Source organism: Lepidochelys olivacea (assembly GCF_965140295.1).
Source record: "Lepidochelys olivacea isolate rLepOli2 genome assembly, chromosome: 6".
Lineage (NCBI taxonomy): Eukaryota > Metazoa > Chordata > Testudines > Cheloniidae > Lepidochelys > Lepidochelys olivacea.
The window spans coordinates 16,394,495-16,418,980 of NC_140416.1; the positions used below are offsets into that span (position 1 = coordinate 16,394,495).

Sequence of the window (24,486 nt, forward strand, 5' to 3'; positions counted from 1 at the left end):
AGAGAAGGTCAAAATTAAACCATTAAGCATTCAGCATTTTGTACATACAACCTTAACTCTGCTTTATTTCTCAAATAATACAACTTTTTAAAACTTTAGATACATACATGTAGCATCTTGCAGTACTGTGAACCAAGCTGCATATGGCAGAGTAATTGATATGATCATTTAAGTTATGTGTATAATTATTAAACCATTCTTAAATCACTATACAGATTAAGTATACAACATGAAGTGATAGTGAAAATTGCTGGCATGGATAGGTCAAAGTTAGGGGAAAGTTTCAGAAAGGGCCCTGTGAAATCTTGTCCACAGAATGGTTTCTATGGAGGGTACTATAATTTCCATCATGGACATCTAAGGCTTTATCTGGGGTCTTTTGGCATTGTTGATTTTGCGTTCCTTCCTGTCTGAGGTAATCTGCAGTCGTTAACACAGTTTGTGAATACCCCCAAATGGACACCAGGTCAAAGAGTATTGACTTGTATTGGAAGTGGTATCCATTGTAGTCAAAATGAACCCATTTCCTACGTGCAGATACTAGTGGTATATTCAGAGTATGCCTTCTTGAGATGGATTAATGATATGAAGTCCACTTTTGAGATAACTGCTAGGGTAGACTACATTGTTATGTTTCAGAGTAGCAGCCATGTTAGTCTGTATCCGCAAAAAGAAAAGGTGGACTTGTGGCACCTTAGAGACTCTCACATTTATTTGAGTGTAAGCTTTCGTGCGCTACTTCATCCAATGAAGTGAGCTGTAGCTCATGAAAGCTTATGCTCAAATAAATGTGTTAGTCTCTAAGGTGCCACAAGTCCTCCTTTTCTTTTTACATTGTTATGATTTCCCAATTCTTATATTGTCTACTGAATGAGTGAAATAAAACAGCACGGTGATATATACTTGCAGTGCCTCCAGACTGTACCATTTTTTGATTGGAAAGGTTATTTCAGATAAAGAGGCAAATTTTGGTTGTGATTGCTCAAGTGAAAGATAAGAGCTGCTGAAGCCCATAAAGCATCTGAGGTAGCCTCATTGTTCTTGATAAGAAAGGAGTGTGCCTTCCTGTATGTTGGTCATTTAGCAATAAGTCTTCCTCTATCAGGCTGACTATAGCCTTGGCAAATTATCAGCCATGGAAAGGGAGTCCAGGTCTCATCTGATGAATGTTGTAGAATTCCTTAGCCAGCCCTTCTAGCCACTAAAGTACAATTGTTCTAGGCACTATACAAACACTGGCTAGTACTTTAAATTTTGCAAAGACATTCAGTTTAAGCTTAACATTAAAAAGTCTTTGAAACCTAAGCAATTGAAAACATTTATGACCTCATCTATAGCTAACAGCAATAAAAATGGTGTGGTGTCACTTTTTTGCTGAAATTTCTCATCATCCATCAAAGTAAACCAGGAACTGTCTTAGAGTTCTTATCTGAAAAGGTTCCTCTCTTTGTTATTATTATACATTTGTAAGGCATCCATTGCTGTAATGCCCTATATAATAATGAAAAGCATGATTTTCATTCAAATGGATTGCATTAACATATTATTATACATGATTGTATTAACTTATAATTATGTAAATTTATTATTCATTAGTTTTATAGCACTACTAGTATTCTAGTGCTCTAAAGACAGGTACAGATCACCAGGAACCTGCCTTAAAAAGTGCATAGTTTGAATAATTAGTTTGACTAATTAAAAATATAATTTCATTTAAAAAGTGGAGGGGAAGAGATGTGCTGTTGTAGAAATTAATTTTATTACGGTTTTATTTCAGACGTGTTTTATTTCTATGGAACACTTGTTCGAAGCTTTTGATAAGTTTTTGGAATGCCCATCCTTGGAATATAAAATATGGTTAAAACTTGCTCTTGATATCACTATCAAAACTTTCAAGGAAAACCTTGCTTACCAGGTAAATAATCTACTGTCTGGCTTTGGACTCTGTGAATCTGAAAATCCCCTTGTTCATTCATGTTCTTTGTGGGCCATGGGGAGAATAGGTTTGCCTGCATTGCCCTCAGTATGCTCATAATGATTGCAGGTCTGCATTAAGGTCATTAATATATTAAAATCTCGTTCTTCAGGGCTTCAGCTATTGCCTACAGGGGTCAGGAAGAAATTATATTGCAGAGCAGGGAGTCAGGGTGGGCAGGCTATTTTCCACCTTCTTCTGAAACATCAGAGATTGGCTACAGCTGGAGATGGAAGACCAGATAAGGGTGGACCTGTACTATGAGGTGATACAGAGAATCCTTTTTCTAGATGCCTGGCTGGTGTGTCTCCTTCATATGCTCAGAGTCATATTGATTGCTAGATTTGGGGCTGCGGCAGAATTTCCCTTAGTCAGATTGGCTGAGAGCTTGAGGCAGGGAGGTACCATTACTCTAGAGCATGCGATTTGGTTCACTGGGAGTAGCTGGGTTCATCCTGCCTAATCAGTTCCCTGCCATTGCACAAGCCTCTGGCATTGATGACAGATTGGTGTCTGTTGTTCTCTGCCTGCGGACACAATTTAATCTCCAGAGGACTGAAATATTCTTGTCTAACTAGAAGTCTTTGGGCATACTAGGGGGGCTCTGAATGAAAATTACTAGCCTCTGTTATTAAATCATCTCATCTGACCTTCTGTAATGGTTCCTTCTGGCATTAAACTCTTGAAAATTATGATTTCCTACTTTTCTGTACTGTTTGTAGAATGAATGGAATAAGCCTGCTCTGTAGTATACTATCCTCTCCTCTATCCGGCCAGAAGGTTGGCGGTTTTTTGGGTGAGTGCACATGCCTGCACAGAAGCCTCAGGGGGTTAAAAAGCCTGTAGATCTTTCCTCCAAAAAAGACACCACCAGATAGATTTGAAAGGGGAGTTACCAAGGGAGGCTATTTCCTGGCTTTTCTGTTTGAAGGGGATTGGACTAAGAGGAGGATTGGACTATGTAGGGATGAAGAACAATGAAGGTTGGGGGGAATAGCCCTAAATTTGGATAGTTCAGGTAGCAATGTGAACTTCTCAAAATTTATCCAGCCATGTTGGGACTATTTTTGCTATGTTGGGAACAGTACACTATCTGCTTGTATTAAAAAAAAAGAAAAAAGTGCATGGAGAGGCTAGCTTCCTCTGCATGCTGCTGTGTGCGTTTTTTTTCTAACCCTGGTCCCACAGCACTGATGCCCAGATGGAAATTAGAAGACTAAATACCTTTGAGGTTCTGTGCCTGATCGCCTGCAGCAAGACTGACTAGAATCAAACTTTTTAGCTCTAGGTAAAAGTTACGTGCTCCTTCCAGATCAACTTTGCAAGTTTCAGATGTGGAGTAAAAGAAAAAGTAAAACTTTCAAACTGAAACACAGGAAAATTGTGTCACTGTTGCCAGCTCTTCCTTACGTGGTTTCACTGACACACAAACTGATCAGATAAGATTCCTTTCTCAAAATATATATCTACATAGGTAAAATACATTACATATTTTGATTTTTGTTTTATGGAATATAATTTATTTTGGACAAATCAAATGTTTCAAAAATGTACAGTACAAGACTTTTTGTTATGTTCTTATTTATGGAAAAAATAATACATCTTACATGGCTTCTAATTGCAGGATTGGTCATACAAGATGTGTACAAAGTTGCCTAATGTTTATGTGATGGATGTACCAACCCACAGCAAATGGGATATTTATGATGGAACCATGGATGATGTTATCCTTGTACATGGAAGTGTACAAGATTGTCAACAACTGCAACCTTATTTTGCACCCTGTATTTTACCTAAAACTTGCCATCAGGTAAGAAGAATTATTGTTACAAAAAGTCTACAATATGGAAAAAAACCATTTGCTTACTGAAGGATGACAACACCCTCAGAAATCTCTCTCCTGTACAAAATAATCAGAGCACCAAAAATAACACAAGTGTTACAAGATGCTTTCAGATTCTTAGAAAATGATGGGAGATACTCCTTCTTTCAAGTAGAGACCATAATGTAAAGCATAGATATTTAATCAGGATCTTAGCTATGGCAATACAAGACATTCAGATTAGCTTTTGTTTGGAGACCAACTCTTTTTATATGAGTAATTTCCAAACTAAAATTATATCAAATTAATCTGGCTAATCAAAACACAAAATTGGGGAAACTAATGCCCATGCCACAATGAAAACACTAATGGAACTTTAACTCTTTAACTTTAATGCTCCTGCTCCACCATACTTACTTAATAATTGTGATGTCATATGTAAAATTCCAAACACACACACTACATTTTGTAACTGTTAAGATAGCTGGCAGGTACAACCAACCCAAACATAAAAACCCCTATGAAATCCAGAGTGATATCAAACACACTATACAGCTAGTGCAGGTCTTCATCGGTCCCATTCAGTATGCATATATATCATCCACAGCAAATGGTCCACCAAAATGTCATTAACTCTGGCTCTAGACTGTTACCTTACAATTTCAATTTTTACCCGTTATCTACAGCCACAACCTTGTTTTAAAAACCACTGATTCACACAATTCAGGATTTTCATGATCACATCTCTATTTTTAATAAGAGTTCTAAGGGATATACTATACTATCGCTGAAGTTACCTTTAATTTTGTCTTTTAATTATGGCTTTCAGCATGCTATTTATTCATTAGAATCATAGAATATCAGGGTTGGAAGGGACCCCAGAAGGTCATCTAGTCCAACCCCCTGCTCGAAGCAGGACCAATTCCCAGTTAAATCATCCCAGCCAGGGCTTTGTCAAGCCTGACCTTAAAAACCTCTAAGGAAGGAGATTCTACCACCTCCCTAGGTAACGCATTCCAGTGTTTCACCACCCTCTTAGTGAAAAAGTTTTTCCTAATATCCAATCTAAACCTCCCCCACTGCAACTTGAGACCATTACTCCTCGTTCTGTCATCTGCTACCATTGAGAACAGTCTAGAGCCATCCTCTTTGGAACCCCCTTTCAGGTAGTTGAAAGCAGCTATCAAATCCCCCCTCATTCTTCTCTTCTGCAGGCTAAACAATCCCAGCTCCCTCAGCCTCTCCTCATAACTCATGTGTTCCAGACCCCTAATCATTTTTGTTGCCCTTCGCTGGACTCTCTCCAATTTATCCACATCCTTCTTGAAGTGTGGGGCCCAAAACTGGACACAGTACTCCAGATGAGGCCTCACCAATGTCGAATAGAGGGGAACGATCACATCCCTCGATCTGCTGGCTATGCCCCTACTTATACATCCCAAAATGCCATTGGCCTTCTTGGCAACAAGGGCACACTGCTGACTCATATCCAGCTTCTCGTCCACTGTCACCCCTAGGTCCTTTTCCGCAGAACTGCTGCCTAGCCATTCGGTCCCTAGTCTGTAGCTGTGCATTGGGGTCTTCCGTCCTAAGTGCAGGACCCTGCACTTATCCTTATTGAACCTCATCAGATTTCTTTTGGCCCAATCCTCCAATTTGTCTAGGTCCTTTTGTATCCTATCCCTCCCCTCCAGCGTATCTACCACTCCTCCCAGTTTAGTATCATCCGCAAATTTGCTGAGTGCGCAATCCACACCATCCTCCAGATCATTTATGAAGATATTGAACAAAACCGGCCCCAGGACCGACCCTTGGGGCACTCCACTTGATACCGGCTGCCAACTAGACATGGAGCCATTGATCACTACCCATTGAGCCCGACAATCTAGCCAGCTTTCTACCCACCTTATAGTGCATTCATCCAGCCCATACTTCCTTAACTTGCTGACAAGAATACTGTGGGAGACCGTGTCAAAAGCTTTGCTAAAGTCAAGAAACAGTACATCCAGTGCTTTCCCTTCATCCACAGAACCAGTAATCTCATCATAAAAGGCGATTAGATTAGTCAGGCATGACCTTTCCTTGGTGAATCCATGCTGGCTGTTCCTGATCACTTTCCTCTCATGCAAGTGCTTCAGGATTGATTCTTTGAGGACCTGCTCCATGATTTTTCCAGGGACTGAGGTGAGGCTGACTGGCCTGTAGTTCCCAGGATCATCCTCCTTCCCTTTTTTAAAGATTGGCACTACATTAGCCTTTTTCCAGTCATCCGGGACTTCCCCAGTTCGCCACGAGTTTTCAAAGATAATGGCCAATGGCTCTGCAATCACAGCCGCCAATTCCTTCAGCACTCTCGGATGCAACTCGTCCGGCCCCATGGACTTGTGCACGTCCAGCTTTTCTAAATAGTCCCTAACCACCTCTATCTCCACAGAGGGCTGGCCATCTCTTCCCCATTTTGTGATGCCCAGCGCAGCAGTCTGGGAGCTGACCTTGTTAGTGAAGACAGAGGCAAAAAAAGCATTGAGTACATTAGCTTTTTCCACTTTAATTAAAGTTTGTCTTTTCGCAAGGCTAGAATTTGAAGAATATCAGAACCACCAAGAGTAAAATATTCCAGTTTGTTTGATCACTGATAATTTCAAACTTGTTGCTGCAAAGGAAGAAAATTGTTTGGCTTTTCATATATTACTCTTGCATGACTACAGGGGGCAGTAGTTAAAGTAGTTTTGGCTGGGTGCTTGTTTATAAGTGTAATTGATTATGTACGTGAAGATTGTGCTTTTTATAAATTGTTAATCAGCTATGATGTAGTCTGTGATATAATTGGTTGTATTTGAGCACAATGTAAGTGTTGCACTGGGATCCCACTGGATTTTTTTCTTTTTTTGAAGTGCTACACTACACAATTATGAATATAAAGATGCATCCATCAAGTTACATTAAAGTTTAATTTAAAAATTCACTTAGAAAATATTTTAAGTTTATAAAACTGTATAATTAATATATTTTATATTTTTATAAAAATATTTTAAACTATACAACATATATATTTTTAAATACTTGCCTTTAAATGCTAATATTTAGATGTCACAAGTATCAATTTTGAAAAATAATTTCTGTTTCTAAAGTGACTACTATACAATGGTCTAGGATTGTTTGTTCATTCTGATTAATTCTTTCGCTGTGTTTTTAACCATCATAACGTTTAACACCAGTGGTTTATGTTTTCTTCTCATTTGAATATTTAACATTTTTTGTTTTGTAAAATAGATTGCGATATAAAATCTGGTCATGACTACATATAAAATTGCCGCCTTCTTACTTTGAAGATTTTAAAATCTTGTTCTTGTTTTGGGCTTTTTGTCAATTTAATTGTGTGGATCATATTTCTTTGGGATGTGCTCTCAACCTTAACTTCACTTTGAGGAAGTTTTTGTATGGGATTTTTTAAAATTGCTGATTGCATACACAGTAGGACACACTGTAGAACCCAAAATCTTTAGAGGGGGGCATGTGAGCCAAAACACTTTGCAGGGCATTGAAACCCAAGGAACATTGTGGCACTGAAGAGCTCTGCATAACACTGGATGCTTGGCTCCCCAGACAGGAAATCTTTCCAAGTTAGCTTCCCACTACTCCCCAGCCTCCCTTTCTTCCCCACACGCCATGCCTTGATTCCTGCTCCTTCTGGACTTTTAATGTCCACAGGACCTATAGGCAGACCTTAGTGAGTCAACAAACAGCTCCTACAGCCTTTAAAGTCTCCATGAACCTAGGAGGAAGAATTGAGGTATAAAACCTAGAAGAGCTATGAAGTAGGTGTCAGGTGACTCAGGCAAGAAAACTGTACGCCCAGGAGGGCTGCAGGATGCAGTGAAACCAAGAAAAATTTGCAGAATTTAGGAGCTCAGCAGGCATGCTGAGCTAAGGCCAGGGAAGAAATCCTGAGGAACTTTAGATACCTGTTGATTTACATGAAATGTACAAGCTTAACTGTTTAGCTCTGGGTTTGAAGCTGCTGGAGCAATCAGTGTTTAAGAGTTAACTATACTTTTGATGAGTCTGTGTGCATGAGATATTTAAAGGTTTAATGGTTATATTATAATTTATGGTTTAAAATGAGATCTGATACAAAGGGTTCTTTCTGGATAGAAGAAGGGGTGAATTTCAGATGGTTTCAAACATTGATTGGGTCACTAGCAAAAATGAATCAGGTAGTCTGAATCTAGCTCTTTATGCCTCACACATGTGAAGGCCAACATATAATTTGACAAAATGCAGTACAATAAGCGGTATGTACTACAGAAAGGATGAGGACAGCTTGCTGCAAGACAGAAGTGAGGTGCATTGAATTGGTTTTGTAAGGAGATTGTAGTGGTGTGGTTTCCTATGCTAAGTTTTGGTTCTGGCAATATTTTAGGTACAAGGCACTGCTGCAGTAACAAAACTGCTCATTGTACGAACTACTACCAGTATGAAGAGTAGTAGAAGATGCAGTAGTGCGTGTCACTACCATTCATCTGCTCGGAGACAGGGTGAGGAAGAGTGTGTCTCACATTCACGTAATTCTTTAAAAAAATATGTAAAACTGCATGGTATTCAGCACTTAATTATCTATAATAGTTGTAGCAACATTAGGAATTGGAAGTAGAATACTACTGGTGATATACCAAAACTAAGCATTTTCAAGAGGCATCTAGATGGAAAAACTATTAAAATTAAGTAACTAATTATAACTCCCTCTTTCCCCACCTGCTTCAGTCAAACACAAGTTATTGATCTGAACACAGAGGTAACTGAGGGCAGGTTGACGTTACGCTTAAGTCGATCTAACTTATGTCATTCAGGGGTGTGAAAAAGCCTCTTTCTCCTCCCCCCAACCCCAAGTGACGCATCTCACCAAGGTGGAATAATTATGCCAACAGGAGAGCGCTCTCACATTGGCATAGCGTGTCTTCACCAAATGCACTACAGTGCAATGTACACTGAGGTACAATGTAGTGTAGACTTACTCAGTGAAATTCTATGGCCTGCTTTGAACAGGGGGACAGACTGATGACCTAATGGTCCCTTCTGGCATTAATCTATGCATCTGCCTCCTAGCCACCCTTCCATTTCTGCCATCTATGAAGAGGCATTCTGGCAATTCTTAACTTTTGAGAGAATGACTTTTCAATCTTAATTGTACTCTTTTTAACATGGTAATGTTCTAGGTTTTTAAAAAGAACCACACAAATTCTACTATGTGCATCTGTAACAAACCCCTCCCTCCATAATGTGTCATCAGCAGGGTTCTGCTCTGGGAAGTAGCTAACAGAACAGGCAGTGTAATACACAAATAGTGGGTTACATGTGTAGGAGTAGCCCCATTTTAGAAAGTCTAACCAAGGACAAAAAAATTGTCAGACAGTGTGGTTAAGTGGTCTAGACTTGTCTGCTATATTAGAGATCTGTGTTCTACTCCCAGCTTGTATAACCTCTCAATGGGGGATGAGCCCTTATTCATTCTCTTGCTTGTCTCTGTACTGAAGTGACACATCAGAGACCAGTGCACGATGTTGCGGGTTTTGGCAGGAAGTGAAAAACAAACTATACAAACCACACATGGAAAACATGAAGATGACAATCACAAGGGACTCATGCCCAGGTGTAGGCTAGCCCCTTGGTATAGACTCATAACTATGTATCCTCCCCTCCCATCTGTTGCCAGCAAGGGACATATGGGGCACACTGCCCTCTATAACCCCCCTCCATTTTACAACAATTGAATTTGGTTAGATTGTTTATATAATATAGCTAATACAATATTTTCTTTTTGCACGTACACCTACCCTTGGAAATATCGTGAAAACAGATGGTAGCAGTTGGCATTCACTACACTCAGTTGCTGTAAGTTTAAAACGTACCAAATATAAATCTGTGTAAGTGAGCACCTTCAATTTAACCTTAAAAATACTGTACAAGACAAAAGACAAGAATGTTCATTGTAAGGAGTTTATACTCATTTTTACATTTCTAAAAGCGGTCATCACAAATATTTGAGTGAATGTAGAGGAATAAGATAACATAGTGACCAAGAAAACAAAAAGATTGTTGCCCTCTTTAACGATATATGTAATAGTCACATTTCTCCATCCCTTCATCCAGGCAAAAGGCTGAGAAAATGGATGTGCTTTGCATCATGCCCTAAGAGTCAGTAAGCTCTAGCTCTGTCAGTAAATATCCAAACTGAGGGTCCTCTAGTAGGAATTCCCCAGCTCCAGACATTCCAGATGTAGAGATTTTTTTAACCAGTGTCCAAGTTGTCTTCATCTGCCATTGTATATATGGACAGATTAAGAGAAGTAACACTAATTCTGTAGTAAAAAATTTGAATTATACCTGCACCGAAACTTTTAATAGTCCTTTAGTTGAATCTTAAAAGTAATAGAATGGCACATACTTTCTCTGTTATGAACTCCAACATGTGGTATTGTGCTTATTTAAACATACTATTTCTTCCCCCCACAAAATAACCTGAGGTTTTTATTTAAAAATAGGAATAAACTATATTTTAATATAAAGTCCAATTATAACCTCAGATAGCTGTCCAAATGCCAAGCCTGCAAATTTTCCACTTCTGTCCCTCAGTTTATCATATTTTGATAATAGCACTGCTGTCAACAGCCACAACAAATAAGAAGCTACATATTAAGGCTATTGGTGAAATCAACCCTTCTCTTCCAATTGTTCCTGATGATCCTAATTGTTCCAAAGTGCCTTTATGATTCTGGTAGTGTCAGTCTCTTACCCATGCAGACCTTCAGGGTGTCCTTATTCTACCCCATTCTTGCAGTGCTTGGCTCATGACAGGAACCTCCTTAAAAAAGGAGGAAAAAGATATTTATGACAGTGAGCCTTACACTCTAACTCTAGTACTTCATAAAGCAGCAGCTGCCAGCAGCACCAACATAACTTATGACAGAAGATGTGCCAGCTTCTGAATGTGATGTAGGTCACAAGAGATATTGGCTAAGAATGTACCCCTACAGCCATCCTGGAGTGTCTTTCAAGATTCATGAGTCCAACATACGCCTATCACAACGGATGGTGCGCCTCACCCCGTTCCCTGGCACATGAATATCAGTGCCATAGCTCGTCATTTAAAGGGCATCAGAATCTCTCATGTTCCTGAAAAAACACTTATTTCTTCAATTTGCTGGGTTCTTCACCTCAGGCTATGACAACTGAGTATCATTCCTCATAAATAAATGAGACTGAAGAATTGCATTGTTTGATGACCTTCCAAACATGGTTCAACACACACCTTTTCTCAATTTTTTTGGTGTGGGTGTGGCAGATGATACATGGTTTCCTGGAGGCTTGGATGTAGAAATGTGAGGAATTGATCTGTGGTAAGTGTGGGATGGTATTGGTTTTGCAGTCTTTCAACTTGTCGGACTGCACTTTTTTTTGGGGGGGGGGGGGAGGGGAGGAGGGGGGAAGCGGAGGAAGACATCCAAACCACCATATTTTTGTTTCAAAGTATGGAAATGTAATAATTCATATCAATTAAATTCAACTCATGTGAAATGTATTTTTAAAAATGTTTCCTCTTCAAACAGGATACGTCTTTGGCAGCTCAAGGACAATCCATTGGTGTGTCAGTCTTATGAAGGGTTAAAGTGCTCCAGCACCATCAGCTACTACACAAGAAATCCAGGAGGAAGTCTTTGAAGGAGACGAGGTTAGAGAGTCTACTATACCCACATACCCTAACGGCATTTTTTTTTTGTATAATTGATTTCCACTTTTATTGTGAAATCTAGTTTGTTCAGGTTTATCTCCGTTAGTGTTGTTCTACACAAGTTTCATTACAGAACTGAATTTCCCTTAGAATAGAGAGTAGCATTAGCAGTACAGAGTTTACAAAACAGTATTTGTACTTTTTAGTAAACCTTTCAAAGCTATCAATTAAAATGTTTGTTTCATGTTTGTCTTTACAATACATAAGTAAACTGACAGTGTTATTAAAATTCTTATGAAAGAAGTTTGAGCACTGCACCTCATTTGCACAAAGCACTTATCTACAGTCACCCAAACCCATACCATGACTTAGTGGCAGTTAGTAATAAAAAACAATCCTTTTACCATCAAGAAGCCGTTTCTGTAGCAATGGAGGTTACACAGACCCACTGAAAGTCCTTCCCTAGTTGTTACAGGACACTTTCACTCAATAGGAGAACAATTAAAGCAAAATTTCAAAAGCTACATACTTATGTGACAATAAGAAAAGTTAGTTAAACTTGTATTAGCCATTAAACATGTAAATTTGCGTTATGACAAGGCAGAAATGGTAGCTGAATTTGTGTTTCCAGAGGAGACTACCCCTGAGATAAGATGTAGAGGGAACAGAGAAGGGGACCAAACAGAATACTGTGCAATTGTCCTGGGAAGTTGGAGGGGTCATGAAGAGGAACCTCCCAAGGACAAAATGATGTGACTAGAGAGATAAAAAGAAAAGGAGGACTTGTGGCACCTTAGAGACTAACAAGAGATGAAGTGAGCTGTAGCTCACGAAAGCTTATGCTCAAATGTTAGTCTCTAAGGTGCCACAAGTCCTCCTTTTCTTTTTGCGAAAACAGACTAACACAACTGTTACTCTGAAACTAGAGAGATAGTAGAAGGAGAACCAGGGGAGGATAGCATCACTGAGGACAAGATTTCAAAAAGAAGAATATGGTTGGCACTAGTGTGAGAAGCAAATGAAATTTTGGTTGTTTTTTTTTAAAGACAGGAGAGACTAAAGAATGCTTGTATCTGAGGGGAGAGTCAGAAGAGTAAGGGAGGGGGATGTGTGTGAGTGAGAGAGAGGGGATGGGATGAGGTAGGGTCTCTGGGGCAAATGGGGGGGGGGTTACAGGAGAGATGATGAGAAATGTGTCAGAGAAGAGGCCCCTGGTGTAGCCACACTGGGAGCAGCCCAAGGAAAGAAAGTGTAAGCCATTACGACTGGGGCTGTTCGGTCTCAATCAATCCGTTTGCAGAGGCCACAATTCTGTGAGGGCAGAAGAGAGCTGCATGGCTTTGCTTACCCTCCTCTTATACTGGCCCATCATCATACACACTGAAGGATGGGCTGCACTGGTTCTAACTGTGCTGAGACTGCTCTGAACACTTCTGAAGATCCACTAGGGAGGATTTAGAGATACCCCGGTTTTAACCTCTATATCTGAAAGGGCTCCAAGAGATATTCTGACCAGGTAATAAAAGAGGCACTTCCTTCTTTCTATATGTATAACTCAGTGGAGAACAAGGAGAAAAATGGAAAGAAAATGACTGGAAATTTAATATTTGTAATAAAAAAAGCGCAGAATAAATTATGCAGGTAAAAAAAGGTACGCCCTTGCTGCTCTGCACTGACCAGAAGACAATGTTCTAGGGTAGGAATGCAATGGGGTACTTTTCCAGCAATTTCCACCTATAACTACCTCCTACCTTCAGAGAGAGAATCTGAATGATCTGATCTTTAAGACCCTAATTCAGCAAGGTACTTTAGCATGCAATTTAGTTCTACTGAAGCAAGGGCCTGAGGCTTGATCCTGCAACCAAGGCTAAGAACACTTAATTGGACCAGGAAGCTTTCAAATAGTAGTCCCGGACCAGTAATCAGAAATACAGTATGATCCCAGGTATCTATGTGAGCTTAAAACTCCTAGCCCTATAGTTGTTATACAAAATTAATTATAAAAAGAAAAGGAGTACTTGTGGCACCTTAGAGACTAACCAATTTATTAGAGCATAAGCTTTCGTGAGCTACAGCTCACTTCCTCAGATGCATCTGAGGAAGTGAGCTGTAGCTCACGAAAGCGTATGCTCTAATAAATTGGTTAGTCTCTAAGGTGCCACAAGTACTCCTTTTCTTTTTGCGAATACAGACTAACACGGCTGTTACTCTGAAAATTAATTATACAGCTCATGTCTATACACTGAGTTTTGGAAGGCTGCAGCCTGCCAAGAGGATGGGCTTGTCCTCATTGCTAGAAAACTCTGAGTTGAAGCTCTGAACATGCATCTGGATTTCAGAAAGAGACAAGTAAGGAAATTTGCTGTTATAGAGTAAATACCTTATACCAGAGAAAGACCACAGTTTGGCTGAGTCATCCTTTAATTAAACTCAACATCACTACTGTCCTTCACAGTGGTGTACACTACCAAGTGTTGAACCTTTGGCACTCTCTCATAAAAGCAGCACTGTTGGACAATACTCCACTGAAACTGATAGATGAAAGAAAAGTTTGCCGCTAAGAACTAAACTCTCAATACAGGTGATGCAGAAAAAAAAGGAAAAGGGGCATATTTACAAATTTTTACCATAAAAAGTTAAAATCTCAATCAGTACATATAGGATGATTAAGATGGAGCAGATTCAAATATTACAAATGGGCACTGGGATTGTCCAACTATACCTTTAAACCTCACTATCTCCTAATACAAGAGGGAGGGAGGGAACAAGAAAAATATTTCTGGAAACTTAGCATAATCTGGGTATTATAAATTCAGTTATTTTCTATAACTTCCATTTCATTCCATTCCATGATTCAGCATTTCTGGTGTAGGTAATATACAACAGAAAATTAGAACCATCACCTTTTGAAATTTGAACGCAACATAGAAATGCTTCAAACCTCATCAGATCTTCGTAATCCCTGTAAACACCCCCACCTTACTGCAAAACTCTTCAGCAGGTATCTCCTTGCTTGTTAGGGAACAGGAGGTCACCAGAGGAAACAAGCAAGCAGTGTTACTTCCCCCAAGGACCATGCCTGGAACCCAGACATGTGGAGCCAAAGTTGGTGTTTTTGGTACTGAGAACTGGTTCAGTAACAATCACAAAAAAACATAGAACATCCTTCAGATAGCAGATAAAGTTAGCAGTAGTGCATTAAAAATACTCTGAAACCAACATTTGAAATATATTCAGGAGTGCTCACTTGGAAGTAAGACAAAAGTAGGAATATTCCATTTTATAGAAAGGGACACTTTTAATTTATTTATTAAAGTGAGTGGGTTCCTGCATCATTTATGCACCACCAAGTAACACCAGTGGTTCTTTTTTACCCTGAAAATTATTATTTGCCTCCGTTTTCACCAGATGGATCAAGTAATTTCTTGGGGGTTTACCACTTGGAATCTCTCTGGAGATATTCTGGCGTTATATTGTATGAAATGCAAGACAGGAAGAATTAAAAGAAATACCATTATACATTTGTTTTTTTTATTTCTGTATGCAATGTAATGTTTAGGCACGTTGCTTGGGACACTTTCTAAAATAAATCATTGGCCATTGTTTAGAGTATCCTTTTGGCTTTAAATACTGGTCAGGAAAACAAACAATGTAAAAATAAATGACTAACTTCCTATTACAGAAACAAAAATGGATTTGCATCTAAAAGTGCAAGAGGTGAAGTACTTTAATCCTTTCACCAGACAATGTGGCAATATACAGTATATTGCTTCTGTTTGTTTGAGAAGGCGGTTGGAATTTCATACTGACATAGAAAATTATAAATTACGCAGAATTAGTTTCCATAATCACTATATATATATACAAACCAGCTGTGAAAAAAATGGTTTAGAACTTACAAACGAAAGCCTCACACAGATCAATACAGTGAAAGTAACAATTAACATGCTCAGGTGCCAAATTTTGATTTGTACTTTAAAAATACTATATTTTTAAAATGCACGTACTGTAATTACATTAGCAGCACAGGCATTTCACTTAGTTGATTTGTCTAACAGGATTATGGTGTTTTAAATATGCAGATTGTTCTAAAATGTTCAATTGTATAATGCTTGGTATTAAAGTAAATCTTGGTGAATGGGTTCAAAGGTAGGTGAATCACTTTAAAAAACACAACAAGCCATGTGCACTTCAAATATTCTAGTGTTTCACCTGTAAGGTATTGTTTCAAGCAAACAAGACTAACAGAACATATGGCTTTACAGTAACATCAATTTGTCACCTAAGTTGTAGTAATAAATACTTAAAATCTCTACCAATAGACTTACATTTTTGATCTGATTTAAACAATACAGAAAACAATTACCAATTAAAAACCTGTTGTAAAATGCTGAACACCAAAAATTCTTATTTAAATCACTTTTGTAAGCTAAAACAACCAAAATAACATTTATAGGGCATTTCAGTTCTACAATTCTTCGCCAACCTGGAAGAAACATGAATTTTATTTTATTTTTACAAGGTGAAAAAATGTATGAAAACTGCTAAATACTTTGGTCACACTAATTGTCAAATAGTTATGTCTCAAATACATTAGATTTGTGTATTCACTTTTTTATAAAACTATTCTTACAGCCATTTTAACTATAGTATCACTATCATCATTACCCGGGTGGCAAGATCTTATTTCACAGGCCACCCATTATTTAGAACAATACAATATAAACATACGCAAAAAGTATTGGTATTTCTCCATGTGCAATATTTTTTTACACTTATGAATTTCTGTACAATGTCTTAAAATCTAGAATATAAATGTTGCTGGTCCTGATCCCTTGCGAAATTAGTGCAGCAGTGACTGGCTTTGACAGGCTCTCGATGAAATCCTTGAGAAACACTAAAACCCCTGGATATCAGTTCGTGTTCTTCAGCCAACAGCAGCAGACGACACATATCATACAGGGCCATTAACAGCTGCCTCTCCTAAAAGGGTTTGTTGATCAGTCCTAAGAAGTCAAAAGGAGGATGGTAAGTGTATAAGAAACCAATGCACTCTTATAATAATCACTACAATCAAGTTTCGTGGTAAAGGCAAGAACATGAACTTCCAAAGACTTGTCAAAATATATTAATTTAGAATTGGGGTCATGGAAAAGAGACAATGCATCCATAACAAAATGTAACACACCCTGCTATGTCCTATTTTCATTTTCTTATTAATCACAGAAGTAGATTGACAGCTCTACTCTAGTTAAGGTTAAGACCAGCTTTCTGTTTAAAGGTTCCTTTTCTAACTGCTCTAAAATCTACATGGTTACTGGGATTGCCTTGACATTTGGTAAGTCTAGTGGGGCTGTAGGGTTCTGTTAATGATCCAAATTTGGGGCCATCTGATCAAAGGGGTTCCCAAGATAGAACACTCGGAAGAAAACAGCTTTACTTGAAATTGACACATTCTGGCAACCTAGTTTTGCTCATAGATAGAGATCAAGCCAGGGCTTAGATCATCGCATGAGGGTGTTCAATGTTTGAGGGTTACCCCCAAAAGAGTGCATGACACCCACCAACCCTTTGGGGGAAATCAAATTAAAACATGACAAAAAACATTGTTTCTCTGGTTATGTACATGAGAAGGCTTGCACACCTATTCGTGTGCCTTGTGTATTATACTGAGCATGTGCAGCGTGACACTAACTGTCTGGAAAACGGCCTCTACAACTAATATCTGGGTGGCTCTGGCAATGTGTTACGGTCATAAAATCTGAACACCGACCCAAAACAAAGCAGGTACATTGTTCCAATCTGCCTCTATCAAAAGGGAAATTTTATTTTGGGGGGGATGTAATCTGAGCACAACAGATCATTCAGGAGGTGCTGAAGTTAGTTTCTGAAAAGAAACCACACAAGCTAATGCTCACCAGGAAGGGAAGTGATTAGGGGGTGGGGAATAGATGGGAACAGGGAGCAAGGAGAAGATAGGTGAGACACTGGGAAAGGAAACATGGGAGTGACAGGAAGACGGGGACAGGAGAATGGGGCAGCGGCATGTTTGTTCACCACACTCTGGGGACCCCTCCTTCCCTGGCCCCCTCAAGTGAGCCAGGTTTGGGGTGCTTGATCTTCTGGGGGTTTGAGCCCTGCCCACCGTGAGCTGGGATTCAGGTCTGTTCTGGTAATGTCTGAGCCCCTGTGCCTCCATGTGTGTGGCAGAATCTGGAGGCTCCTGCCCACCAATGGGGTTCTCACCCCCATTCCTCTTCCCCCACCCCAATCTGAGCCAGAATCTGGGGAAGTCCTGCCCCCATCTGGCTAGGAAGCTAAGAACAGGCATGCCCTGAGCATGCACCAAGAACATACTGTTGACACGGGGATGAGGAGCTAAGACCAACACATGAGAAATTCTCCAACCGGGGGGTGTAGGTTGGGAACACCCACTGACATGAATGGAGCAGTTCACACATCTCAGAGCTAGTGTTTCAGATTGTATTAATCTCCCATGAATATTCCCTTTCAGTTGAGAACATCTCATTGAGATGAACGGGTCACTTAACAACCCTCTGAGCCTGCAACTCTGAAGTCTGAAACCCACTAAGGACATGTCCACATGTACAGCACTGCGGCAGCACCGTTGTACCAGTGCAGCTGTGCCGCTGCAAGACATCTGGTGAAGAAGCAAAAATAAAATTACCTCCACGAACAGCCGAAGCTATGTTGTTGGGAGAAGCTCTCCTGCCGACATATTGCACGAGTGCTTATGTCGATGTAATTTAGGTCGCTCAGGGGGGTGGTTTATTCACACCCAAGCAAAGTAAGTTATGCTGACAAACTCTGGAGTAGACAAAACCTAAGGCTAACATTCTGGAACACAGGCTATCACTGAGCAACCTTAAATCCCCATTAACAGAGTTTTTGCCATTTAATTACTCCCACTATCATTATATTCAGCACTTTAATGAAGATGACTAATGAAGTACGTACAACTAATCGAAGTTCCATTTGGTCTTCAACAAAATGCAACTGGCTTCAGTCAGTGATGGAAGGCACATCATAATAGTGATATTGTAAGGTACAGTGTCTTCTCACTAAGTATGTTTCTATTTCCTTTAAAGAGTGCCTCTGCTTCCTATCTTGTACTAGGTGTACTAGTGCTTCAGCTTGCCAAATTATTACTTAAGTACATCTCATATCAATTATTTTTCATATAGAAGTAATATTTGCAGAGTCAAAAATACAAAGTAAATAAATGTAATTGTTTTTAAAAATTGTCTTGTGTGCTAATCTGACCTAGGAGCTGCTGTTTCAGGAGCATTCTGAATTTCATTCACTCCATTACTGTTAAAGGATAAAGAACAGTTCGGGGGCAAGGAGTGAAGAAAGTGAAAAGCAAAAAAAGCCCTATTATGGCAAGAACAGTTTTAGTGTAAACGCTCTCCCTGCTAATTCAGGCAATACAAATGATATGAAACTCATGTGGTTCAAACCAACACCACTTGTTTCTAGGTTAAACAACATGCACTTTAAAAAAAACCCCAAAAAATCCACTCCACTTTCATCCACTGCAATAAACTAATCCACTGAAACCATGTCACGAATTTTTTTTTTTAAAGAAAAAAATATACCATTCTGTACTGCACACAAAGAAAAGTTACCTGTAACGCTTGTTCTCTGATGGTGTACAATCATAGAGAAGCCACACTCTTGGGTCTGTGCTCTATATGCACATGACCAGCAGGAGTCCCCTAGCTAAGTCTTTGGCTGTCAATCACTCACTAAAAACACTTTTTAAAAAAATATATACATTAGAAAAGAGACAGACCGCACTAGACAGAAAATTATCAACTTTTCAGGAAAAATCTGGGAGGTAAAATAGAAAAACTAGATGGTCAAGAGTCTATTCTACACAATCACCACAGCAGTAGCAGTGACCTTCACTAATTGTTTGAAATAAACCAACCACTGGGAAATTCTGGGGCACTCTGGGACTCCTAGCACAGACCTCTCTATTTTTGATTGGGGGGACCATGACTTACCTAGGAGACTCCCACCAAGCATACATGCATGGAGCCCCAAAAGCAGGGATAGGTCTATCTACATATTTATATTGCACTTGTGATGAATCTGATTAAATCTACTGTGACAGCCACCTTTAGAGAGAGTTTTAAAATACCTTGTCCATTCTAAAATTTGTCATTAGAGGCCAAAAAGGGATTTCAAAACAAGGATATCTAAAACAAAAAACATTTACTCAAATCAGGAACAATGCAAGGAATTGCTAGCTTTGAGAGCCCTCTTCTGGTTTATGCTCATAATTCTTTATTCACAGGCTAATGCTGTGTGTCTTGGCAAACATCTGACAAGCTTTGCAAAGCTATTTTTAAAATGGTGCCGTATTACAGCATTTCCAGCTTTTACATTTCTTTGATTTCCTGAAATGTGCAAAATTTTTAATCTACTAGGAGTGCATGTAAAGGTCAAATAGTTGAGGTGTTCTTTAAAAAAATCCCACAGTGGAGTGTAAAAGAGAACCCTAACGTGTTATTTACTCTTCTTATACATAAAATATTTTTAAAAGTAAAGAATCTCAACTCAATAAAAAACATGGTTACCCACCTTTCGTAACTGCTGTTCTTTGAGATGTGTTGCTCATGTCCATTCCATTCATCCGAGATCTTTGCCTTAGCGGTATCAGTAGGGCCGGCTGTGTCGCCCCCTTGAGCGCTGTGCTCATGCGCTGGTATATGAGGCCCAGCCAGCCCTATGCCCTCTCGGTTCTTTCTTGCCGACAATCCAACGAGGGGGTGGGGGTGGTAATGGAATGGACAAGAGCAACATCTCTAGGAACAGTTACGAAAGGTGGGTAACCATTTTTAGTTCAAGTGCTTGCTCATATCAATTCCATTGTAGGGGACTCACAAGCAGCATCTTCGGAGGTGGGCTCGGAGTTCACGGGCTTGCAGACTGCAGCATAGCTCTGCCAAAGCCGGCATTATCCTGTGCTTCCTGGGTCAAAGCATAATGCGACGCAAGCGTGTGGCCGGATGACCAGGTTGCAGCCCAACAGATTTCTTGAATCGGCACCTGGGCCATGACGGCTGCCGATGACGCCTGTGCTCGAGTTGAGTGAGTCATTACAATTGCCGGTGGGGATATCTTTGCCAGCCCGTAGCAGTAACGGATGCAGGCCGTGATGCAGGACAAGATTTTCTGTGCAGACGCAGGGTGACTTATCCTATTTGCCACTGCAACGAACAGCTGCGATGACGTACAGAACGGCTTCGTTCTGACCATGTAGAAAGCCAGCACCTGCCTGGCATTCAGGGTGTTGACGCCTCCCTTCCTCATCCGATGCATGGAGCTTCGGGCAGAAGACCAGTAAACATATATTCTGACCAGTATGTAACTGGACCACCACCTTGGGCAGGAACTTCGGGAGAGGCTGCAGCTGCACCTTGTCCTTGAAGAAAACCATATAGGGCAGCTCTGAAGTGAGCACCCTGATCTCCAACATCCTACTGGCCGATATTATAGCGATCAAAAAGGAGACCGTCCACAACAGGAGGAGGAGGGAGCAGGAAGCCAAGGGTTCAAAAGGAGGACCCATGAGCCTGGACAACACTACGTTCAGGTCCCAAGGGGGGGACCGGCTGCCGGACCTGCGGGTAGAGGCGCTCCAGCCCTTTCAAGAAACGCAGTATCATGGGATCGGAGAAGAGGGACCCACCGTAGACTGGGGGGGTGCTGCACCGAGATGGCCGCCAGGTGGACCTTGACAGAGGGAAAGGACAACCCCTGAAATCTCAGACACAACAAGTAATCCAGTACGTCCTACAGTGAGGACCCAAAGACATCTCTCTGCAGCCCAGCACTCAAACCTTTTTCACTTTGCCAGGTAGGTCTCCCTGGTTGAGGGTTTTCTGCTGCCAAGCAACACATGCTGAACACGGGCTGAACATGCTCTTTCATCTGCATTCAGCCATGCCGTCAGATGCAGTGCCAGGTTCGAGTGCAGCAGGTTGCCATGGTTCTGCGACAGCAGATCTGGTCGAAGAGGCAGTGGGAGGGGGGTGGCTGCCGACAGGTCCAACAGCATGCCGAACGAGTGCTGACGGAGCCACGCCGGAGCCACAAGGATGACTTTCGCGCCGTCTTCCCTGACCTTCACCAGAACCCTGTGGATTAATGGCAGTGGTGGAAAGGCATACATGAGCGCCCCATTCACGGAATGAGGAAGGCATCTGAGAGGGAACCCCGGTCCAGACCCTGGAAGAAGCAGAACTGGTGGCACTTCCTGTTTTGCCTGGACATGATAAGGTCCACCTGGGGAATTCCCCACCATCGGAAAAGTACGCTGACCACCTTCGGATGGAGGGACCACTCGCGGCGAAATGAGAAGGTCCTGCAGAGGTGATCGGCAAAGACATTCCTGGAGCCAGGCAGATGGGTGGTGATCAGATGAATGGCATGACGCACACAGAAGTCCTATAAGCTGAGGGCCTCCTGACAAAGGGCTGAGGACCTGGCCCCTCCCTGCCTGTTGATATAGTACATCGCTCCAGTATTGTCTGTCAGTACCTGCACCACCTTGCCTTTCAAGTGAGGTAAGAATGCCCTAGCAGGCCAGGCGAACTGCTCTGAGTTCCCTGACATTGATATGGAGGGCCAGGTTGTCCCGCATCCAGTGGCTCTGGATGCTGAGCTCGCTCAGGTGGGCTCCCCAGCCCAGATCTGAGGTGTCAGAGCCCAAAATCAGCCACGGGGATGGGGCCACGAAGGGAATCTCCTGCAGCACCGACCTGGGGTCCAACTGGACCAACTTCTGTTGGTGAAAGAGGCAAGCTTTCAAGCTACACAGAATTGCTGTACAGGTCTCAGGCTTAAGAGCTCTGTGTAGTTCAAAAGCTTGTCTTTCACCAACGGAAGATGGTCCAGTAAAAGACTACCTTACCCACCTTTTCTTGCAAAAGAATGGAAACACCAACTCATTTTAGCTACAGTATACTGGGTAAAAGGGATTTGAATGAAATACTTCTGAAAAAAAGCTATTTCCTCCGAACTCCAGACATTAATGGAAAAATACAACTCAAAAGAATACACATAGAACAGGTACAAACAATAGATTAATGTGTGCAGAAAAGACACTTAACACCAAGAGCTGATAAATGGATTCTGGAACCAGAAATTGTAGATATATAGATTAGTTCTATTAGAAAAACATGCTATAAACAGCTGGTAATAGGCTTGAAAGCAGCCTTTAATAAGGTTACCTCTGTTCTGCACTGCTGCTATCAGGCTGTGGAGTAGCAGGATTTTCTTCTACAGCTTCTGTATTCTCCTCCACCACATATTTACAAGAAACATCTTGCGAGGTAGACAATTTTCCTTCCTCACTAAATAAAAAGCAGGTTACAATTTAACTTCAGTTATGGATGTAGGGAATTTCATGCAATAGTAGGAGACGGAGGGAAGGGTCCAGACTACATGCAAATGGTTTCTGAATTATGATTGAAGCATGGAAATCAAGCACAGGAATCTGGACTCTGTAGACATCCATTAATACATTAGTGTTACGCCCACTTAAACTGGATTGAAAAAAAAAATGCATGAAATACAATGATTACATACAAGTGCAAGGAGGGAATAAAGAATGTACTTGGTGCCTGAAGTGAGAACAATCACAGCCTTTACCATACATACCGATAGGATTTCAACACCCTGAAGCCAAAAGTATGCAAAAAATAGAAGGAGAAAAGTATAAAAGACTTGAGGTTCCTTTCAAAAATTAGCACTTTGACTAAACTTGTCCATGGAAAAGCACATCAGGAAACCCAGCCTTATATTTCTCTTTTTTTAAAGCCACTTATTTGTACTACACTCTACTCATTCAAAATTCCTAAAGGAAGTCATCTTTTCATTTGGGGGCTAAAGTACACCTGGCATATGTTGCATAGCACTAAAACAGGCAGACAATGGGCAGCACACATTTGAGAAAAAGGGATCATTTATGTAGTTGGTTAGGGTTTCTATTCAGCTAGAACTACACATGAGAATTCCCTTACAGTTGTGAAGCCTATAGGGGCCGGGGGGGAGGGGAAGGGAAGGGAAGGGAAGGGAAGAGGGGGGGTTGGTAAATACAGATCTATGTTTAAAAAATTTCTCCCTTCTCATTTGCACTCCAATGCTACATGTTCTTTTTTTCTAGCTACTTTGTTATGGGTATGTTCATACCCAGAAGATGTCAAGCCTGACTAACCGAATTGCCTTCTACCATGAGATAACTGGCTCTGTGGATGAGGGGAAAGCAGTGGACGTGTTGTTCCTTGACTTTAGCAAAGCTTTTGATATGGTCTCCCACAGCATTCTTGTTAAAGCAAGTTAAAGTAGTACAGATTGGATGAATGGACTATAAGGTGGATGGACAGCTGGCTAGATCATCAGGCTCAACTGGTAGTGACCAATGGCTCCATGTCTAGTTGGCAGCCAGTATCAAGTGGAGTGCCCCAAAGGTCGGTCCTGGGGCCAGTTTTGTTCAATATCTTCATTAATGATCTGGAGGATGGTGTGGATTGCACCCTCAGCAAGTTTGCGGATGACACTAAACTGGGAGGAGTGGTAGATATGCTGGAGGGTAGGGATAGGATACAGAAGGACCTAGACAAATTAGAGGATTGGGCCAAAAAAAATCTGATGAGGTTCAACAAGGACAAATGCAGAGTCCTGCACTTAGGACAGAAGAATCCCATGCACCGCTATAGACTAGGGACCGAATGGCTAGGCAGCAGTTCTGCAGAAAAGAACCTAGGGGTTACAGTGGACGAAAAGCTGGGTATGAGTCAACAGTGTGCCCTTGTTGCCAAGAAGGCCAATGGCATTTTGGGCTGTATAAATAGGGGCATTGCCAGCAGATCGAGGGACGTGATCGTTCCCCTCTATTCGACATTGGTGAGGCCTCATCTGGAGTAC

The 24,486-nt window shown here is 40.8% G+C and overlaps 2 protein-coding genes across 9 annotated transcripts in view; one reads left to right on the forward strand and one right to left on the reverse strand.

The window, feature by feature from the left end:
- LOC311522788 (solute carrier family 9 member C1-like) overlaps positions 1–13,537 on the forward strand; it is a gene marked incomplete at its 5' end in the record, with an annotated part of 307,404 nt that extends 293,867 nt beyond the window's left edge. Inside the window, 5 exons of the mRNA XM_084632258.1 lie at positions 1,778–1,915; positions 3,600–3,785; positions 8,221–8,335; positions 9,655–9,689; positions 11,405–13,537. Of these exons, the coding sequence (XP_084488384.1) occupies positions 1,778–1,915; positions 3,600–3,785; positions 8,221–8,335; positions 9,655–9,689; positions 11,405–11,455 (525 nt within the window). The 3' untranslated portion in view covers positions 11,456–13,537. The remainder of the gene's footprint in view (positions 1–1,777; positions 1,916–3,599; positions 3,786–8,220; positions 8,336–9,654; positions 9,690–11,404) is intronic.
- Positions 13,538–13,929: 392 nt separating this feature from the next.
- Positions 13,930–24,486, reverse strand: part of PPP6R3 (protein phosphatase 6 regulatory subunit 3) — a 137,630-nt gene continuing 127,073 nt past the window's right edge. For 5 of the 8 annotated variants that reach the window (XM_084630220.1, XM_084630224.1, XM_084630222.1 and 2 more), the window contains 3 exons: positions 23,221–23,238; positions 22,791–22,913; positions 13,930–16,532 (listed from right to left, as the gene is read on the reverse strand). In XM_084630220.1, coding sequence (XP_084486346.1) covers positions 16,481–16,532; positions 22,791–22,913; positions 23,221–23,238 — 193 coding nt within the window. In that variant the 3' untranslated portion in view covers positions 13,930–16,480. The remainder of the gene's footprint in view (positions 16,533–22,790; positions 22,914–23,220; positions 23,239–24,486) is intronic. The other 3 variants (XM_084630225.1, XM_084630223.1, XM_084630219.1) reach the window with 1 other exon arrangement.